Genomic DNA, 21,630 nt, shown 5'->3' on the forward strand with positions numbered 1-21,630 from the left:
TAATTCGGTTATGTACAACTTTTTTATTTTTTTCTCTCGGATAAGTGTCTTGGCCTTATTGTAGTGCCAAATAAATACACATCAAACAAACGATTTTTTACATTTCACAATGTTGCACTGTGATTGTAGTTAGGCAATAACCTTTTGCAATAAAAACGTTCTAGAAATCTTTAAAAGATTAAACAAAAAACGTTTTAAAAGTAATTTGTGAAATTATATTTATGCTTTATGGTAAAAACTGAATTGGTGCAGTAGACCAATTTTACAGCTGACTGAAGCAGGGCTGGTTTTCTGAAGCAAGACACACATGTAAGTCGCTTATTAAACTAACATGTTGCGGCTTTAAATCCTGACAATCTTACTGTCTGGGATTAGGGTTTTTACGCTGAAACATGACAGAGGAAGCTACTGGTAGGTCACCCGAATCAGGTAGACCAGATTTTCTGTTAAAACCATATTGTGTCTATCATCCATTACAAAAGTTTCAGTAGATAAAAAAAACGAAGCATTAAATAGTTCAAAAACTACAATTGAGAAAATTAGCTTGTAAATTATATAACAACTAAAACTACTCCTTCCCTCCACAACTGCTTTCTATCTTGCGTTTCAGACAGAAGTGTATTGTCAAAACTCAAATGAACAGAAAAAAGTCTATTTGAATGACATTTAAAGGCACTCATTAAATGTTTGCATAGAGTAATACTTGAGAAGAAAGTTGAGAAATTTTTTTTGACTTTTATTAAGGTTCTGTGTACATCATGAATAGACATACAAACTTCAGGACTGAGATTTTACTGTGATCTAAGAAATTAAGAAGGTCCTGCTTCAAAAAGTATTCTTTTGATTTTGATGCAGTTAAAACTTATTTTCTCCAAAAATTAAGTAATAGGCAGACCAAATGAAAACAGCTGTATAATCACTACAACGTTGTCTGTCCTCCAAACAGGGCCACAAAAACCGGCCTCTTGTAGGATGCTCTTGCTGTTTGCTCTCCAAATGAGCATAAATGTTGAACATCCTCAGTATTAGTCAATAAACATCACCCAAACTTCATCTCCATCCTCCTGTGGTTCCTTCTCTCTTCATTATCAGTCGAACTGAGTAACAAACAACTGTCCATGCAATCCCAACGGTTCATTTATTTTACTCAGTCCGTCTCCATGGCTCCACTGTGGGACTCTTTGGAGACCATTAATCTCATCAGCTTCCCGTGCAGTTTCTCGATCTTCTTTACATCTTGAGCCTGGTCAGTTTTGTACTGCAGACACTGAAAGAAAACATATAGTGAATATAACAACTTCTACACAAGACCACAAACAAAGCAGTCTACTCACAAGGGCTCAAAACTTACCACGGAATCATCTGTGACTTTCATACAGATATTTCCATCACAGTGTCGATATTTCAGAACCACTCTGACCTGAATAAACAACATTCACAAAACAGTTACAATGCATCAGCACGTTTCAGGCTTGAATTCTGCAGCCCTTCTCTGCTTGACAGTTTAATTTAGGGGCACATATACATGATGCTTCTACAACATACCGAACACATTTCAAAATATTAATAAGTTGCTCTTTGAATGTAAAATATGTGAACATCATGAGCTGTCCTTGTAGCCTGTAACTAAGAGGTTGTTTATTAATTACCTTCATCGGATCTGTCAAATAAAGTTTTTCTGCAGCTCGCGCAAACTCTTCCCACGTCTGATAATAAGGCATGATGTAATAAACTAAATATAGGGAATGTTATTAAATATTTTAGCGGCGAGGCCAAATACAGCTGTTTGAAGCAAAACCCAGGTGGCATAAAATATGGCCACCTTTACGCGTTTAAAAACGCACATTTGATTGGTCAGCAGCTGAACGCACCAATAGAAAACGTGCACACTGATGCGTACATTTCACGTAGGGTACTTGTTGGAATTGAGGGTCGCGATTGGTTTATTATAGGAATAGAATGCGCGATTAACTTAAAACAAGTGTAAAGAGGGGCGGTGCTTAGTGGCCGCGTTGTCATGTGGTACTTGATACATTTTACAGCGCAGGTCAGGCTGGGCCAATCATCGTTATTTGTGATGACTGTATTTAAAATAAATTTGTAGTTATTGCTAAATCGGAGTTAAATAGTTATTCTAGTTACATATCCATTAGAATAACAGCTTTTAAAAACGATTACACGTTCTAGTTATACATGAGTCCTAGTAGGACTCAAAACGTCCTGCGATTTGAACGCGGCGAAGATCATTTCTGGGGGCTTTTTGAGCCCCAGTGCGCTCCCTGCTGGTACACAACGTCCTATCCAAATACTAGCTACCTACTTTCCCGTAAATATCCATTGAAAGGCTGTTAAAGTGACGTGTAGTCTAGTCCTAGAAGAGGAATAAATGAGAACTGTTTTACAGTATGTTATTTGTCTTTGAGACCGAGTGTAATTGTCTTGAAAAACAATATATGTGCAGATTGATCGTGTTTTTTAACGACATAAGAGTTTTAAAAGATGTACATTGCACATAGAATGCATTATTGAAGTATTGTATTAACTTCTAAATATTGTCTGAAAAGCTATGATATGATATACAGAAAGAAGAACGAGAATATTGATTTGTTCAAATAAGACTGCACACTTAACTCTGCAAAAGTGCACCAGTAGATGGCAGTGTAGATCTTTTCAAAGTTGCATTACACACAACTTTGAATGTGTATTCCAAATTTATCCCTTTTATTTTGCCTTCAGTCATATACCCAAACCACATATTTATTCCCATGTAAGTACCACAGTTCAGAATCGGAGATGCATGAGTAACAGTGGTAGTTGATCTATCTAGTAGCCTAAGTGAGATACGTGGATTTAACCCTTCTCAAGTCACACAGTTTGAACACTTGTGATGAACCATCAGATCCATTACTCCTGCCATCAATGCGAGCACACTATTGGTTGTCTTTATGAACAGGTGACAGCAGACTGATCAAAGTCAGATGACATACTCCTGTCAAGCATTTTAATATGGTGAAGGCTTGAATAAATATTATCAATATAGTCTTTAATTATTTAGCTGGAAAGACGATATTGGCATTTATATATGTTACTTTTTAACTAATACTGTCTTAATTTATTAATTTAATTTTAATTTAATTTTATAAAATCAAGAATTTGTGTATTCTTGTACAAATATTATATAGCTAAAAAAACATGGGGGCGTGGCCTGTGCGTCTCTTGCGTAGTGACGTAGCGCAGTAAAGCTCTGCGTCGCTGCTGTGGCTGTAGAAGGGGATCCCACTGGCACGTCGCCGCTATTAGAAGATCAGGCGCTTGCAAGACCAAACAGAGAATTATATTCTCACTTACATTTTTTTTTTTGCGCTGCAGCATCCACAAAAGGGGTGCAATGTGGTAGATCATGTAGACCGAGTTCTTTTTTTAATTTACTTTAGTTTTTATTTTTTTACTTTGCGGGATAAAAAACTATATTGTCCTGCGGCGTTTCATTCATATCTTTTGTGATCAAGTGCGAACTTTGTAAACTCTCTGAAATTATATAACGCCGAACATATAGCGCAGAAATCACCATGAGGTAAGAAAAATCTTGTTTCATTTTAACCCACAGCGAATCAAGATCACGATACATTGAGAGAGAGCTGAACATTTTGTACGTGCTATTTGCTATATGCGTTATCTTATAAATAATTCATAAACAAATAGTTGTTTTAAATGAATTCGATTAACGATGTGGATTGTCGTTGCATTAGTCTCTTAATTGATAGTATTGTTAAAATTAATCTTTCAAATTTTCACTGCTAAATTGACCAATTAGTAAAATCAGGTTAAGCTCTGCTTCGTACTTCACTTGGGGTACGAGGAAAAGACGTGCATACACTTGCGTGCATTTCAGTTTGAACAATCATGTAAATAGGCAAGTTTTGCTATGCACTAAACTCTAGAAATCCTGTTTGTTTAGGATTCATTATATAAGCGTATTTGAGTGCATGTGACACTTTTGTTCATGTTACAAAGAAAAGAAGCATAAGTGTTTTAACACATTGGGTTCATTTCATATGGTGATGCCATTTTTAGTCGTTCCTCCTTTTATTAGATTGAAATATATATATTTTTTCGTTTCTGTTGGCTTTCATTTTTTTATACACTAATATGCACTAGACTCTTTGTTAATAACTGGTTGATTCAATATTGGATTCATTGCATTACATTGTAGGCATGTTTCAAGTGTCTGGTGATCTTGTGAGAGCATGTGTTAAAATGTTCAAGCCTTGCTTTGATGATCAGAATCACAAAGTACTTCCTCCCACACTCCTGCTGAAGACTCATGAAGAACGAGCCAGCTGTTCATCAGAATCAAGCTACCCTTAAAGCGGAGTTCGGATGATGTGATGTAACCTTCCCCTTAGGTTTAGATGAATCTCTTCTGTATTATTTGGCCTGTGTTCCCACAAACTGTGGTGTTGCATAGTAAAGCACCTCAGATGTATGTGGGTTGCTTCTTGTGTCAAAAACAGGATTGTTTCACGCTCGGGAGGGCGATTGAGCAGAGCGAATGTTCATGTTTGTTAGCCATAACAGGTGTGGTTTGTGTGTTTTTTTAGACCCAGGCTGTTCCCTCTTACTTATCACGAGCATGTGTTGGGAAGTGTCGAGCTTTTAATTGTGTGACATGACCATAGGTTTATTATGTGTGTGAGGAAGGAACCTGATATAATTATCAATCTTTCTGTCAATCAAATCCATTGCTTAGCTTGGATTCAGATTCTTAACTGTTTTTTCACTAACAAGCAAAAGTTTGGACACTTTTTGTGGTCTTAAAGTGCTTAACCCTGCATTATTTTACAAAAATATTAGTTATGTAGTTTTTAGCTTATGACCATCATAAGAACTTCATCAATGCTGTTAAAAAGCATAATTTCCATTTTTTGTTGTTTAATAGTTGACTTCACTCTTTTCCTTAAATGTGGAAAAAGTGGTAGTAAAGAATGAGTATGTCCAGACTTCTTGCTGGTAATTTATGTTTGAGGCTAGTAACTAAGTTTAACCAACCCCCTGAAAGACTTGTTCCAAGATTTCCAAAATTCCACGAAGTCCAAGTTAGTAACACTGCTGTCTGGTTCATAGATAATGAAAATAGCCACGGACTTGAATAATATGGGTCATGTGTTTTCATTATAGTGCATGTTAACTGAAGTCTATCAGAATCAACTCAACTTTTGTCTGGAGCACTTTTGTATCTTTTCAGACTGTTTAAGAAAATCCTAATCAGGCTGCTCTGATCTTTATGCCCAATCAGGGCTTTGTAGAGGTGAAAGTGTCTTTATGAATTCATTAGTATGCTCCTGCTGTAACTATATACCATTAGAAAGGACTCAAGCCCCTTCAGAATATTCATGCCTAATCAGAACAGAATAATATGCGAGCACAATCATATTGAAGGGGCCATTTAAAATTTTCTCTTCCTTTTCTTCTTATGTAATTACTCTCTTTGGTGGAGATTGGGGTGGTGGGGCAGATGAGGTAGACACACTATCTCTCTATTACACCCTGTCACCCATTAGATTTTCCATTTCATCTCTCATTTAGATACAGAGCTCTCTATAAAAGTTCTTTATCTTTGACGTCAGTGGCTCAGACTCATCCTGTTGCACTCCTCACTTACCACAGACCCCAAGTTGTTTCTAGAGGGATTTAGATAAAGCAAAAGCAATCAAGAATGCATTTAATCATAGTGGATTACCACTGATTTGTATTTTGTTTAAAGCGAGTTCATAATGTCATTGAATATCAATGCTTGGATTGACATCATTTTCTTACCGTAATGGACTAAGTTTCATTACATGCAATGTTGCACACACAAAGTATGTATATTATTGCAATATACTTGCTTAGATTGTTTCTGTAATGTTGCATAGATTGATTTGAACAGTGTAGCTGAATTCAGTTTTCCTGTTGATTATCACGAAATGCCTCTCAAATGGAACATGAACATATCGTTTCCATTATTATTCAGGTAAAAGTGATGGCACATTTGCAGGCAATATTATTAAAAAAAGATGACAGTATAATTTCCCCCAACGCTCATTGTTAGTCAATGAGACATTGAAGCATGATTTTAAGCCCACAGTCACTTTGAAACTTTTCAAGGGCTATAGCAGATGAAGCTTGCTTTTGAGTAGATGGATTAGCAATGAATAAGTGGGTATATTATTATTATTATTATTATTATTATTATTATTATTATTATTATTATTATTATTGTCTTGGTTTGATCTGCATTATAGGAATAATATTTTGGTTCTAGCCTAGTTCCGTCTCCATCATAGACATCTCTTGGATAGTCTGTTGCTATTGTGACCCCGTCCTTGAGTTTAGAGGAAAAAATGCCTGTTAGCTCCAGATCTGCATGTGATTGTGAAATCTAACAGTCTGTTATGGCTTTGTAGGTCCCTTATGAACAAATCGCTCCATGCGCCATTTGAGTAGTCTTCACAAATCCTTTATCATTGCTGCTCTTCTAAATTCAGTCACTTTGGGAGTTCATTTATTTTTTGCTATCACACCTGCTATCATGGCTATCTGCAGCTTGAATTTTCAGTGAAAAGATTCAGTGGCAATCATCAAGTTGAGTGATTCTGATTACCTCTTATGTCCGCACCGTCTCCCAGGTGCTTTATGGCCACTTTAAGGCCAATAAGCCTTCCAGAGTGTTTAAAATAGGCTTGATAGTGTCTCAGATACACTACAGTTCCTGTTGCGTTTGCATAAGGCCTTGTTGTCAGGTAGCGGAGCACAGCACTGTTTTCTATCTAAGGCCTGTTTCATATTGCTAATGCAGTTGGTGCATAAGTGAAGCAAAATAATGCAATTTCTGGGTTACTAAACTGTTTTTGTCTTTATTACTGCCATAAATGAATAATTTAATTTCAACTTGGCAGTTGAAAAATCATTACAAACTTGATTGTCGTAAAGTACAAAATCTAAACTGCATAAATTGTCTGATTTGTTGAAATGTTGCAAAACCTGATAGACTGTAATCGAATGATAAAAAATAAAATAATTGCCTTTGTTTCTTCATGACTGCATTACATTTATCTTAGTGTGTTCTGCTAAGTTTAGAACAGAAAGCATGGTAAAAACAATAAGACTGAAACTCTTCTTGCACACTGCTTGTGTGGTCAGTGTGGACTGTTACCTGTTAACATGGGCAACAAAATAAATATGTGCTGCTTAAGCGTGTGGCGTGTACCCAAATGTCCTCTTCACTATGCTGTATTTATAATAAATAATTTATAATTCTCTTCAGTATTTATAATGCCTTAGATGGCTTCATCGTAATCAATACATGTCATCAAGTGATTAAGAATGATTTTCTACTCTGTGTAGATGCTATTTACACATCTCAGAAAGGCTAATAGTCATCTATCTTTGGACTGAAAGACACGTCGTCTCTTTTCCCCTAAAGGAAATGCATCATTTTACCATTGCATTATTTTCCCTTTAACTAGCTGCATATGCTACACCAACCACAATTTATTCTCTTAATGAGGACAGGTCAGGAATTTTTTTTTTTTTACATGACCAGTGCTTTTATCTCATGATCATGGAAATTGGCAGTTATCAGTTTTACATGTGCCAAGTCTGTTGGATTGATTAACAAGAAAATATCAGATGCATGTTGGGAAGGCATAACCAGCTGGTTAGCATTTCTTATTCGTGATCCCTTTCTCTAAACTTTATGCAGTATGCATTGATGGCTTGGGGCCCTTCTGTACTTCCTATGAATGGAACAATGCTACAGTTTTCCACCTTTTGGTGGTTAAATTGCAATCAATCAGCATCTATTAATCAACAGCTCTGGCTGGAAAATTTATGCTTGGCCTATTGAGGTTTTTGACTTTAGGCAATGAAATGACGTGTTAAAAAATGGGACTTAAAAAGCCTCCCAAACCTCAACCATTAATATCATGAAGTTCTCACCTTCACTTAACTGTACTCTAGGAAAACATGGACAGACTTGAAGTAGCAGCACCAGCGTCTTACACAGACTGTTGGCACTCAACCGAGCCCCTTGAGGAACCAGGCCTTTCGATTTGGACGCCTTCATGACTGGAGAGTACGTGGTGCTCATCACGCTCTGTGGCCTTCTGGCTGCATCTCAACCTGCATCTACAACCTGCTTGCATTTTTCTAACAATTCTCCTTTAAGTGAAGCTGACCAACAAGAATCCCCAATGTCTGCATTCCGTTCAAAATCTTAAGACCTTTTCGCATCGAACAGATAACAGCATCTGAATCAAAGATAAGATGTTTTGTGTGTGTGGGTGCATTCGGTTTAGAAATCTGGCCAGGATCCCTCATCTTGTTTTCAAGATGGCATGCTATGCAGCACAACAGCAAGCGACGGATTAGTTACTGTCGTCCAATGGCCTCCTTTCTACCCCCGTCCCTCTGTGTTTGTGGAGCTGTTCCTGTAACTGGAGCTGCTGTTCAGCAGGCACTCTACCTTTTAGGCTGCGGTCGCAATAAAAGGACACTTTTCCGATGTGAAATTTGGGTTTGTAAGAAGCTTAAGGGGCAGCGTGTGATGCTTGCACTTCGGCGTGCGGAGGAGGACATGGATGATTACTCTAATGTGTAGAGTGTTGAAACAGCTGTGAATGTTATCACAACATAGAATTCTGATGAGTTTGCACAGTTGTATAGCTATCTCAAAAAATACTTTGATAAGGACCAGTCTTTATCAGCAAAATAATCCTTTGTATAACATCACGTTTTTTTTTTTCAAATCCTCAGTATTAAACAATCGGCACTTTTTACACTGCTCTTTAGAGTTCTTGAATCTGATTGGTCAGTGCTGGTGGCATTTGACAGTCAGATGTTTCCTAATACTCCCCAACATCCATGGCAATAGCTTATATAACTGAAATCAATGCTACTTTCACATCTTTCATATCACACCACAGCCTCACTTCTCATTTCCCACAAACTCTACTGACACCATCTTGTGCCTGAATTATCAGTTATGGTGTAAATAATCTTAGGGGACTTTAGAATTAATATAACTGATTATATTCACCTTGAGTTGCTAACCCAAGCTCGTTTTCTTCAGAAAATGAAAAAATCTAGTTACCACACGATATCCAACTAGGATGCTTTGGCAGAATTGAATGAATTTGGAATTTGTTGATGCACTGATGTGTATTAATATAAACAAAAGAATCCAAAGCTGCACGATTGATAGAAGCTTTGAAGGTTGAGAGGCAATCGGTCCGCATTCCTTTTCGCCAGGCCCCCGATGCCCTACACAATGTAGTGCCCTGCTATTGTGAATAAAACATCTCCCTTTTGTGTGTGCAACAATAGAGCTCGACCCTGAAACTGGATTGTTGGACACTGGCTGTAAAACCTTCTCTGGCTTTTGTGGCCGTTTAACAAAACCGTCCTGAGCCAACTTCTGGATTCTGAAGAGTGTTTTTCAAAAACAGTAAAAACTGCCTGAAAGTTTGGCCAAATCTGGGGATGAGATACTGTTATACCCCACTTTGGAACTTGGCAAAAATTGCCTACTTGAACAAGCACAAGAGTCCTCTTTCTTTATGCATAGTCGACTCTTTTATTTTCTCGTATTTGAAGGTTTCATTAACATCAGCTTGTCTCTCATAAAGTGTTTCTTTAATCCCTCTTTGCCGCCTTTTATCAATATCAGATTGAATGTAAAGGATACATCTGCGTTCCCTATTTAATATGGCACTGCTAAGAAGCTTCACATGATCTTTCAGCTTGTACGCCATGCAGCGGCTCTGTGTCATTCCATGTGCTGCTAAAAGATCTGTAAGCACAGCCCTAATCCAGCTGCACGAATGAACCCAGCATTGCGTCTGGCTTCTGCACCTCAAGCTGTGCCATTCACAGCACACAAGCCAAGAGAACATCCCTGAAACAAAGAACAGCATCACCAATGTCCTAATCAGAATCACTGTGCTAATGGCACTGCCTGCTTATGCAAGCAATGATTCAAAATATATTGTTTTCAATGAAAGTGGGATCATGTTAAAGGTGCCACAAGCTCAAAAGTGGGATGTCTGATATGCCATGAGATTTGTGAGGTTTTTGTGGGGTGAGTTATCTTTGGAATGATTGTCTTTTGTTATTGGTGTTTCTCAGTGCGTGTTATCACTGTGAAATTGACTAGAAGGTTTGACCTTTATTATACGAGATCTCTCTTTCCATGATACTAGGGCTGGGTATTGTTCAAAATCTTTCGATCCGGTGCCAATTTTCGATACCTCAGTTCTGATACTGGTTCCTAACGATACTTTTTTCAATACCATATGTTTTAAAATCCATTTCAACATCAACACAAATACATTAAACACAAAACTTTAATTTTTCACCCTAATTAAAACAAATTCTGGTAACACTTCACACTCGGGATAACATTATTAATACAACTGGTTGTGCTTTTTGGATAGGGGTGTGCCATTCAGGGGCGGACTGGGACCAAAAAGTGGCCCTGGACATTCTGGCCCACAGCAGCCCACCACATCATAACGCAAACGCCCCTGTTTTTATGTCATTTATTAATTTAATATTTAAGTAAACAGTTTGGGGATTTTAACCAATAGGGCAACTGATCCTCCATTGAGAGAAAAAAAAAGACCAGCAGCTGTTCATTTAGCGACTCCTAGTGAGCGATACATGCTCATCAAGACACAAACATTTTTCTAGAACTCACACTTTGCATTCAGTTAGCAGATCCATACGAATCATGCATGAAATAGAAGTTTATAAACTATGTGCTTTACAGATGAACTTGAAGTCTTTATTCATTTGAGATGTTCAATAATAGATAATCTTTGGCGATCGGTAATACAAGTTCATGATCCGATTCGTGAACAGATGATTCTTTTGAGTCAATCTTTTAAAATAACCATTTATTTTGTTTAACGAAACCAGTGTGAAAACAGTGTTTCGATAGATCTGAGGTGCAGGGCTCGCAAAATTAGCCCCACGTCCCGGGGCTATTGTGTTTTCCAGTCCGATGAGCTATGGTGAATAGTGATGTAAAATTCCTAACTTGATTCGCGTTGTTCACTCGCTTGAAGGGGTGAAACAGATCGTAGCTGATCGTTTGCAATTGTTTCTAAATCTTGCTGATTCAAGCGTTTTAAACAATTCGCGCGCACAATTATCTCAAAATAATTGTCAAAATAATTGTCTCTGCAAGTATTCTCGTAAACACAGTAGGTTATGTTTTAAGTGAACGTATACAGTGGCCTGCTGCTCAGAGAAATTCACTGTACCGGATAAATCTGTCTCTCTCTCTCTGTTTTTTTTTAGACTACGTGAAAGGGGGCGTGTTTCAAGATACGCAATGGAGTAGACCAAACTAAACAGGGAGGGAGGGCAAAACACTCATCCAAACAAATGCTTTATTAAATTGGTGGTATTGCCGGCTTTGGTTGCAATACTCTTATCGCATATGTTGCACTTTGCTGACTCGGCATCCACTTTTATAAAGTGTAGCCACACTTTAGACCTCTTTGGCATTGTAAAACAGAAACGTTTTGAGAAAAAACAACTACACTTGTGTTGTGTGACTGCGAGTATCTTCAGAACAGCCAATCACGGCGAATTTAGGTCCTTACATGCACGTATGCTACAAGCTCACACAGACACAGCCGCTTGGCAAAAAAAAAAACGGCCCCTTGGCTTTTGGCACCGAAAGATAAATCATTTTTCGATACTCATAGTATCAAAGTTTTTCGTTCAATACCATAAAGGCATCGAAGTTTGGTACCCAGCCCTACATGATACTTAAACCTTTATCTTCAGGAATGACTTGTTTTTGCTGTGCTCCAGTACTGTAACTTGAGATTTTTTTTCCATTTCAGCACTTTTCTACAAAATAGCTGTTGCAAGGACATTGTGTATTAAGAAATGTTGGTTCCACTTGAAGCTGCCATCAGTTCATCTCTGAATGTTCTTTAAACCATGACCTCCTTGTCAGCTCTGTTAAAATATCTAAACATCGTTAAACCGAGAAAAATCTACTGGAAGCAAAACTGTTAAGATATTGATTCTTGTTTTCAGAGAATGTATATGAAGTATTTTTCTCTGTATTGTTTTATTACAATTTGATAGTTGGGAGAGACAATGCTTCTGAAAATAAGTTTCACTTTATCCAGTTTTGTTTAAAACTAATTTTCTAATGGACCAAAAAAGAAAAATCTGATTTAAGAAAATCAAAATTACATTTTTTGAATTCATTGTTCATTACTACAGCCATTTCTTGCCCAAAAATCTGATGCCCTTTCCTCCCAACTGTTTTTTTTCTTTTGTGCATGCTTGTTATCTTTTAGTGAAGTGTAATTTTTCAGTACATCAGCTAAATGTGTATCATTATTGTCTCTGAATTGTTTTATGTAAGTTTCAGCATGAGGAATAGAACAGCCAGTAACTTTTGTTGATCTTTCTGAGTACTAGTTTTAGTGTAGATCTTTAACAGTAAGTGTGGAGAATTTCTGTTGGCAACATTTAATTCTCTACATCAATACTCATACAATGTCCTTTGGTTGACTAGTGGGCAGAAACAAGCACATGTCAGCCCTGGGCTCAAAGACCCTTATTGCAACAGATGTTGTGACTAAGAAATGCAAGGCTTTGCAGAGGTTGGTGGAATAGTGTTTGTGTCTTTTATGCAAAGTATAGAGAATACAAGTGCAGTCCTTTTTTATTTTTCTTCGGGATATTTTTTGGGTGGGTTATCTAGTTTTGTAATTGACTTCCCTGGTCCATGTTTTTCGTCTTCTCTTTGGGACTCAATATAACGGCCATTCTTTCATTCATACAGTGCAAAGCATCTCTTCATGAGTGCATTTCTAATTTAGAATTTCACAAATTCCTCACCCTTTTTCTAACCCCTTTTTCCCCTGTTGTTCTATGGTTGGGAATCTCTCAGTGTGCATGTACTGAACAGGTGGTCTCTATGTTGACCCATCTGTCGGAGAGAGAGCAGCTGTCATCTTTTATTACCTCTGAGTGTTTTTCTTCTTGCTGTTTTCCTGTAGTCTGTGGGTTATGTTACAATACTTCTGGTACTGGGATCTCTGAACTCTTTCCTTATTTATTGTTCCAGGATTAGTGTCACATACTCTCCACCTGCGTTATCTACTACTTCTAACAGAGGGCCATGTTTACATATTCTTCATGTTTGTTGCCAAGAAAGACAAACAAAAAACTGCTTTAAGAGATTTTTTTTCTTTTTGAATTTTCTGCAATTCCATTACTATAATGAAAAAATAAATAAAATAAATAAATATATGCGAGTATGTATACATGTACGTGATATTAGGGATGATCTTTATACTTTATCACAGAATATTTGTTTTCGGCGGCACTTGTTTAGTTTAAAAGTAGACATGTCAGGCTTTCTATAGATATCTCTCTCATGTCTCTTCGTTGAGTATTCATTTTAATGACGCGTTTGTATATGAAGATCAGCGCAGACAAAGGCTGCAGACAGCACACCTTGTTTGTTATCTTTATTTTATAAATGCACAAAGTTTTATGTCTGTATACAAAAAAAGTAGACCCTTTACAGTATCGATTGATGTATTGCTCTTATCTGTACACTCAAAACTGAAAGTGTAATTTAAGTTCTTTTCGGGGTTATCAGGAGAAAATTCCTCGGTTAATCATCTCCAGAGGATTAAGCTTTGTTACCTTTTAACAATGGAGCCTGTTGAAACTGTTTTAACGGCATCAACATAAACAAATGTTACAGCGCATGCATGCTTTTGTGGCCCAAACGTAACTTCCGGTAGACCACAAAGAATCTATTAAAACAGCAAAGTCCTTCTAAAGTAGATTATTCCTGATAACAAGAGCAAAATATGTTTGGTCTTATTGAAAATGCAAATTTATTCTCTGCCAGTTTTATTTCTTTAAATTGGTTACCAACAATTGGTGCGTTGCCATTACAGATTTGCGCAAACCTTTGGTGATGCTTTATAAATGTTGATTAAAATGTATTGCCCAATGACGGCAATTCCATTAACCGATGTTATGCGACAAAATTTTTTTCATGTCATGGCAATGGAATTTGGTGGGATTTCAAAGGATTCTGGATATATTTAATAGGAAGCGTTACAATTGGTGCGTTTAACCTAACAAAAGCAGCACAGCGCAGCTCATATAAACACAAGCATTGACTACAGTTGCTGAGATCAACTCCGGTGGCCGTATCAGAGCCACGCAGATATTTGCAGTGTAAATTGTCTAAGAATTAATGGCAGGGTAAGCCCCTTATACTTATGAAGTGATATGAAGTGTTTCTTGGAGGTTATAGTACATTGAAAAATAATCATATGACATTTTACATACGCCATGTCACCATGAAAACCCACCTCATGTGAGCATGAAAACTTTTTTTGCGAAATATAGTTTTTGCAAAATTGACGCATTTCCATTAGACTTTATATTCAATTCACAATTTGAGTTTGCTCAATTTGAAGGGTGATGGAAATGCTATTGACATGCCAGAATTGAAGGATGTAAAACAGCTGAATATGTTTCAGCTGTCTTTTTTCTGTCTGTCTTTGTGTCATTCCCAAATACACTTGCAGCAGTGGGCGAAACAGGTGAGCCTCAGTCAACATCAGACAACCGGTTCTTGCCTTTCATTAGGCATCAACAGCAGAACCTTCTCACACCTGTTAGCCCTACTGGAGAAGTTTAATAAAGACTAACAGGGTGTCATGGACCGATGCATAGAATGATCAAGAGTACCAGTACGTGCTAGTTGTTGTTTGTCAGGTGGCCAGTATTCTGTCTTCATGATGCATTTGCTTGCACATGATCAGATTGGTTCAATTAAATCAATTACAACTGCCATCACACAGCTATATATGTGTGCTGCTGGTCCTCTGGGGCTGTTTAGAGGACAGTGCAGTTTCTCTGCTCCTGTTGGCCAATGGCAGCACATTAAAAATTTGGTGTAGTTTCATTGCGGCATCCAGCCTGACTGTGTCGCACTGTCAGAATATTAACCAGCCCTCCTACTTCTCCTTCCCTTCTTTTCTTCACAAGCACCCCCCACCCCCCACCCCGTCCTCCCACCGGCCATTTGCTGAAAGGGCCTCTAGAGTGTTTTTGTGGCACGTGGCCAGCCCTGGAGTGAATATGTGAAGAATTTCTCTGCTTCTCTCTCTTTTTTTTTTGATTTGATCAGTGTTCTCTCCACTGTCCGCGAGGGAATATGGTGCTCGGCGCAGAGCGAAGGAAGAGCTCTAGACCCAGAGCTAAGCAGCTCATAATTAATAGAAGTTATGATTTAAGAGAAATGAGACCTTGAAAGGGTTCCTCACGTGGTCTTGACACGTTCTGCTAATCAACAGCGCCATTGAGATGAGAAATATCAAAGTGGTTTTGCGCAAGAAAGATATCCCAATATGCTTTGTTCTCAATCAAAAGGAGCGACCAAAATGTATGAATGGTGTTGATCATTTCCAGTGTTAGTTTTTTTTTTTTCTTTTTTCATTATTACTAGAGTTGGATGTCATTATATGTAAAACAATCTCTTTTTTGACCATTTGGTAATTGTTTGCACTTTTGTTATTTAGACATGAATCTAATTTTTAGTTTTATTATATTTTACTTTGATTTTGAAAACAATGAAGTCCTGTTTTCCGAACTTTTTCACTAAACTGAAAGGTAACACAATAATAATAATAATGATTATTGATCATTTATGCAATAATATATGGTAAAACTAAGCAGTATGTATTTTTATCAAAGAAAATGTTAATATATGAAAAGTACTACACAGAGGCTTTCGTTAATTGTTTTTGAGTGATTGTGCAAGAAAATAGTTTTGAATTGTTCAATTAAAAATGGACCGCTTCTCTGATTTGATTAGTGGTGATGAATTTAATTTATTTGTTGGTCTGTAGTTTGGTACTGAGAGATAAAACGTTAACATCAGTGTTTTTGTCTTGAAGGAGTCAGATTTCTATTTCCAGTCACACATTTAAGAATGATGGAGTGAGATGGTGATATTTTGAAGTCAATTACTATCTAAATCAATTACACACTCCATAGGGTCCAAGAAAAAAGCCAAAATGTGAATATGGTTGTTACACTGAGGAATTTTTCTTTTCAGATGGCTTGAAAATGCTCTGGTGGACTCTTTGGCTGACTTGAGTTTGAGCTGACTTTAAGAGCCGTGCAGTGCGCAGCGTGATTAATGACAGCTTGTCCATTAAAGCCATAGAGTTGACTGGATACACTTTATATTTTCTTTCTAAAACTCACTACAAAGAACACTTGATGTAACCGCTCAATCTTGAGGGTGAAGTACACTTCATAATGCTTTTTATGAAGATCAAATTCACCACTTTACTGAATGTGTTATTAATGTGAATGGCAAGATAAGCCTTCACTCTGACTTCTCATGTTTTATATTCTATCATCGCTATGCAGTAGATATGGATAATTGACCTGTGTGATGTATGTAGCACTAAACGGAGGGAGGCTGTAAGGTCTTGAGTGAATACAGGTCACAGCTGTCCCAGGAGACGGCAGAGGGCTTTAGCATAGGGCCAGGCTGGGGTCACTTGGCTGTGGCTGACTTCTGCTTCGTAATTAAGGTCCTGGGGCCTTGGGATTTAATTAAACCAACTGCTGCCAGATCAGTTAGCATTTATTGTTAAATGTGCCTTGTATCACAAAAAAACTCAAACCATCTCTCAGTATGTTTACTGGGAAGTGACCACTCAAGTACGCCATTTAGTTTAAACTAGCAGTGAAGTTTTTACTGTATTGGTTTCATACGTGTAAATATGGAGTATTTATGTTGGATGATGAAGGTGATGATGTGTTTGAAAGCAGGATAGATTATCCCAGTCTCATGGATATCAGTGTGGATTCCTCTGTTTTTTTAGGCCTAAAAAAAAAAATAGTTTGGTTCCGGTTTCCGACCGACCCTGTCAATTTATGTGCGACCCAAATTTATTTTATGAGACTGGGGAAGAACGGTCTTTCAAACATTGTTAATTAAATTACAGTTTCCTTTAAATGCTGTTTTACACTTAAGTAATCCGTTAAAAACCATTAAGTATTGCATCAAAACCCTTTAACTGTCAATTCCTAAAGTGAGCTATAACTTAAGGGTTGGAAATCGTAACATTAAGAGAAACACGGGGGGAGTCAACAATATATCGCGGAACAGAGAGGGCACTGACAACATGCTGACAGACAGGACATTAACATTACCAGCTTACTTTTAATATGAAACAAAGTCTCATTTGGTTATTTCACCTTTCAAATGTGGTCATTTTTTAAAGAAATGTAAACAATAAATACTGTTTTGTGGCTCTTGAATGTGTCGAACAGATCGCTGTAAGTTAGATCATCAGTTAAAACTAACTGATCGTCTCTTGCTTCTAGTTAATTTATAGCATCAAAATCAAATAAACCACATAAATGAACATAACAAAGAATGTTGTTTGACTACAAAAAGATGTCTGTACACTCCGTTTTTCAAGTTCAAATCCTCCATGTTAATCTACTATGAGATCGCCTGTCAAACTCCCGCGAAGGCTTTTTGTGTGTGTGTGTGCGTTTTGCGTGTCTATGGCAACAACAGACTTTAAACGGGAATACAGAATCACTGTCGTAAAAGTACCGGTACACACATTTAAAATCAGCGCGCGCGCGCGCGTGTGTGTGTGTGTGTGTGTGTAAAACTGCCACTGGAGAAAAAAAAATCCCTACCGACCAATGACCTCAACTGACAACCAACCGGAACCAAACTTTTTTTTTTTTAGGCCTTATGGCGTCAGATGTTTCCTACAAGGAGACTAGGGCTGCACGATTAATCGCATGTGATTGTCATGCGTGTCTTGTCAGTAAAGGCAGTTCTGTGATTAGCAGTAAATGTCCATCACCTGCTTTCAAATGGAGCAGCACTTAATATACAGTAGTTCGCTGACAAGCTACACAATATCGCATTCATAACTGCATGCGATTCATCTGCGATTACGACGCGGTATTGCATAGCTTGTCAGCAAACTACGGCTCTGTGTATTAAGTGCCGCTCCATTTGAAAGCAGGTGATGGACATTTAGTACTAATCACAGAACCAGCTTTACTGACGACACAAGCATGACAATCGCATGCGATTAATCTTGCAGCCCTAAAGGAGGCATATCTTTTATGTACAGTGCCAAAGAATGGACTGCACACAATCAATGCAATGTGTATCAGTTTTGTGGTCCATAACAATCAATAATCTAAGGTGTACTTGATCAATGGATCTTGTGTCCTGAGTTAACTGGGTAGGTAGCTGCTCTAAGGTAAACCAAGTAGAGTCTTGGGACTTGTCAGGTTGGTATTTGTAGTATTTATAAGCTTATAATGACAAAACTTGATGTTAACATCGATTTGAAATAAATTGATACTTGCTTATATATGTGTGCTTGTATTATTTTATTTTATTAACTGTTTTGAATATAGCAGAACTTTTTATTTTATTTTTTTAAGAAAAAGCATAAATTACTTGCCTTGAAATAAGAATGTCACATCGCTCACTCCTGCCATTTGTTATTGAACAGTTTGGCCCAAATATTTCACTTGTCCATGACTTTTTCCTCCTCTGTCCGAACATTTTCTACATGATATTAAAAGATTTAGGGATTATGCTCTCAGCATCACTGAAGCAGTAGATCCTGCTTTTACCAGTTGAAATCTGCTGGTAAGCTGAGTGACAGAGCACCGAGGGTGACCTGTTGTTTTTTACGTGACCAGGTTAGCAGCAGCGGCTTCCCAGCCTAGCAAAACGTGATTTTGTTCCATGTGTCATATCCAGATATTCTTTGCTTGATTTCAACATTCGTTCAGTTCATTGGTATAAGTTAATGCATTAGGTGTCATGAACTAACAGTCAACTCTTTGGTTACCTACATGTATTCATTTGTCTTAGTCATTGAGGTGAGTAAAGGATGACCGTAATGTCATTTTTGGGAGAATTAACTTTTTAACTCCTGTTAGTTCATAATGCATTAGCTTGCATTAATTTCCAAAGAAGTTATTGGAATATGTAATGCGTTAGGCAAATTGTTCTGATGTAAGTTTGTTAACAGAGAATGTTTAATTTTCCATTTGAATATTCACCTGATTCCATGTAACAGCATCTCTCTGTTCTTTATGATACAGAAAGGAAAGTGCATGTGAAAGCGGTATCCATCGGCTACTCCGGTTGTATAGAGATCAGAATGCTGTTGGCCAGCGGCTGTTGTAGAATTTCCTGAGAAACTGGGCGTACAACTGAATAGTCAGCACTTTGTCAACAACTAGACACAAGTTTGGCAGCTGATACAAGGCGTCCACAAACTGACGTCTATGTTTTTGCTCAGCAGATCAAAATGACCCTCTATTTGTTTTCTGTCAAGGACCGAATTGTTTATGTTCAGAAATAGTACACTGATATTAAATTTTTTTATTTTTAGTTCTCTATTTTTTGTACAAAGCAGCGCCAGTAAAACCCAGTGGTGCCACCTGCGTTTGGTTGATTTGCCCCATTATTCAGAGCATAAAAACTGTGTTTCCCATTGGTCTTTACCTTCACGTTGTTGTAGCAACACCCCGTCACTAGCAAACAACTTCTTGCCAAGGGTTTTATTTAAGAATTCCGATCAAGCTCTGCCAGACTACATGCTTGAATTGCTCCTCAGTTCCTCAATAACCACATACAGGCCCTCGCTGTGGTGGCTACTATGCATTTAACCCAAGCCGTACTTGCTATGTGAAACACCACAAAAACGTCCAACAGTTCCAAACTAGATGTGGAGGATCTGACTTTGGCTCACCTTCTGAATGTTTCGACCAAATCCCAGATAGTCTGAGAACAGCAAAAGTTTTGGTCCCTTTTCTTTCCAATCCCCCCCAAGTCTATCGGTCCCATCTCTTCAGATGGATGGATGGGGCCAAGTCCCCATAGAGACAGGTTCAACAAATGGCCAGGATTGAAAGGTTAGCTTGGAGAAAGATACAGGGTTGTCTGTATTTTAAGGGATCTATTTAATAGTGGCCCTCTGTTTGGATCCCAGCTCATTCAGACTTGCAGTTTGGTTTCGGTGGCCTGTGCGTTCTCTTTCAAGGATAGGATTTCACCGCAGAGCTCCTCTCCATGGTAACTTTAGAAAAGCCTCTGCAGACTGAAGGACTAACCCCTTGTTTGCCAGTTACATCACTACGCCATGTACTGAGGGTACTTACTTGTGAGGAAATGGACCTTAAGGGTTGGAATCTTTAGCCTCTTGTTCCTTTCCACTTGGAGCATTGGAAAGCAGAGTTTAGTACTGAGTGCTATTCAGAATTGACTTGAGAATTGCCTTTTAAATGTAAAGTTCCTCAATTTGAATCGAGGCAATTTGAATTTTAATGCAAGGAAGTAGGATTAAAATAAATTGAATTTCTTAATTTTAAATAGTGAAATGTATTTAAACAAGATGAATTTTGTATGTGGGCTTGATAAAGCTTTGTTTGAAAGCTTTGAAGAAAGTTATTTTTATTAGATAGACAGATAGACAGAACAACTGATAGAGAAGAATAGAAGAGGGATCGAGAGGATGGAAAGAATGATAGAACAAACGACAGATAGAATGATAAATAATGGATGGATGGAACAATAGATAAAGCAATAGATAGAAAGGATGGACAGAGCAACCGATTAAAAGGCTGGACAGAACAATAGATAGTAAGGACAGATGGTAGACAGAAAGAATGATAGATCAAATGATAGAATGAACGAACGACAGACAGACAGATATTGTATTTAATCAATTAACCTTTCTGGACCAGAGTGAAAGAAACATTACTTTGTATTACATTTCAGTGAATTCCTCCTCCTGTGAGTCCAGGTGAACTTCCTGTGCAATGTGACCATTTTAAATTCAAATTCCAACTAAGTGAGCCTATTCTTAATTTTGTGACCCTTGTTACAACAGGATCATTTCAGATATGTAATATGAGCTCTAAGGGCCTTAAACGTAATCAAGAACTATTATTCAGCATTAATAGTGCATTAATTTAAAAGCCTGTGGTTCGCAGCCCACTTGTGCCCTTCATGCAAGCATAACTTTAAGTACTAGTCGTCATTCATGCTTGTTAGACTTAGTATATCATCCCATCTGGGTTTGATTTAATGGACAGTAAATGAACTGTCACTACTCTACTGCCCCAGTTGGGAAATGTTTGAGAGATATAGGGTGAAAGAGAAAAGAAAATGTCAGTGAGCTAATGACACCCTTCAGTCAGCAGGTTTATTTTGGGGAGAGGGGGCATTCTTGAAGGGACTGCCCAGCCTGCCTGATTTAGCTCTGGGGGAGGGGTCCTAACGGCGAAGCTTGTCCCAGCCTCTTCTCTGAGTCCCACAGACCCGTCAGGCGTCTGACAGCTTCGAGGACACCTCAGACTCCGAGGAATCTTTGGACGACGCTTTGGAGAAGAACAGGAGTAGGAAGAATCATCGCGGGTGGAGGTTTGGATCACGCAGCAATGACACGTGACGTGTAAGTCTCCAAGAGAGTGGTCGGTTGAGGCCCTCAAGATCTAGTGGACATGTAG

The 21,630-nt window shown here is 37.9% G+C and overlaps 2 protein-coding genes across 3 annotated transcripts in view; one reads left to right on the top strand and one right to left on the bottom strand.

Moving 5' to 3' along the window:
• Positions 1-783: 783 nt before the first annotated feature.
• LOC132107258 (signal recognition particle 9 kDa protein-like) lies at positions 784-1,828 on the bottom strand. Its single transcript, XM_059513492.1, has 3 exons — positions 1,650-1,828; positions 1,352-1,420; positions 784-1,267 (listed from the first exon to the last, which is right to left on the bottom strand). The coding sequence occupies exons 1-3, from the start codon at positions 1,719-1,721 to the stop codon at positions 1,148-1,150; spliced, it is 261 nt and encodes an 86-aa protein (XP_059369475.1). The 5' UTR covers positions 1,722-1,828; the 3' UTR covers positions 784-1,147.
• Positions 1,829-3,256: 1,428 nt separating this feature from the next.
• The window catches only part of LOC132106610 (protein enabled homolog), a 102,512-nt gene continuing 84,138 nt past the window's right edge, over positions 3,257-21,630 (top strand). Inside the window, exon 1 of one of the 2 annotated variants that reach the window (XM_059512447.1) lies at positions 3,257-3,574. In XM_059512447.1, the coding sequence (XP_059368430.1) occupies positions 3,570-3,574 (5 nt within the window). In that variant the 5' untranslated portion in view covers positions 3,257-3,569. Of the gene's footprint in view, positions 3,575-21,417; positions 21,576-21,630 lie in introns of those variants that run through there. The other variant, XM_059512446.1, reaches the window with a different exon arrangement.

The sequence above is a fragment of the Carassius carassius genome, chromosome 27, assembly GCF_963082965.1.
Source record: "Carassius carassius chromosome 27, fCarCar2.1, whole genome shotgun sequence".
NCBI classification, from domain to species: Eukaryota; Metazoa; Chordata; class Actinopteri; order Cypriniformes; family Cyprinidae; genus Carassius; species Carassius carassius.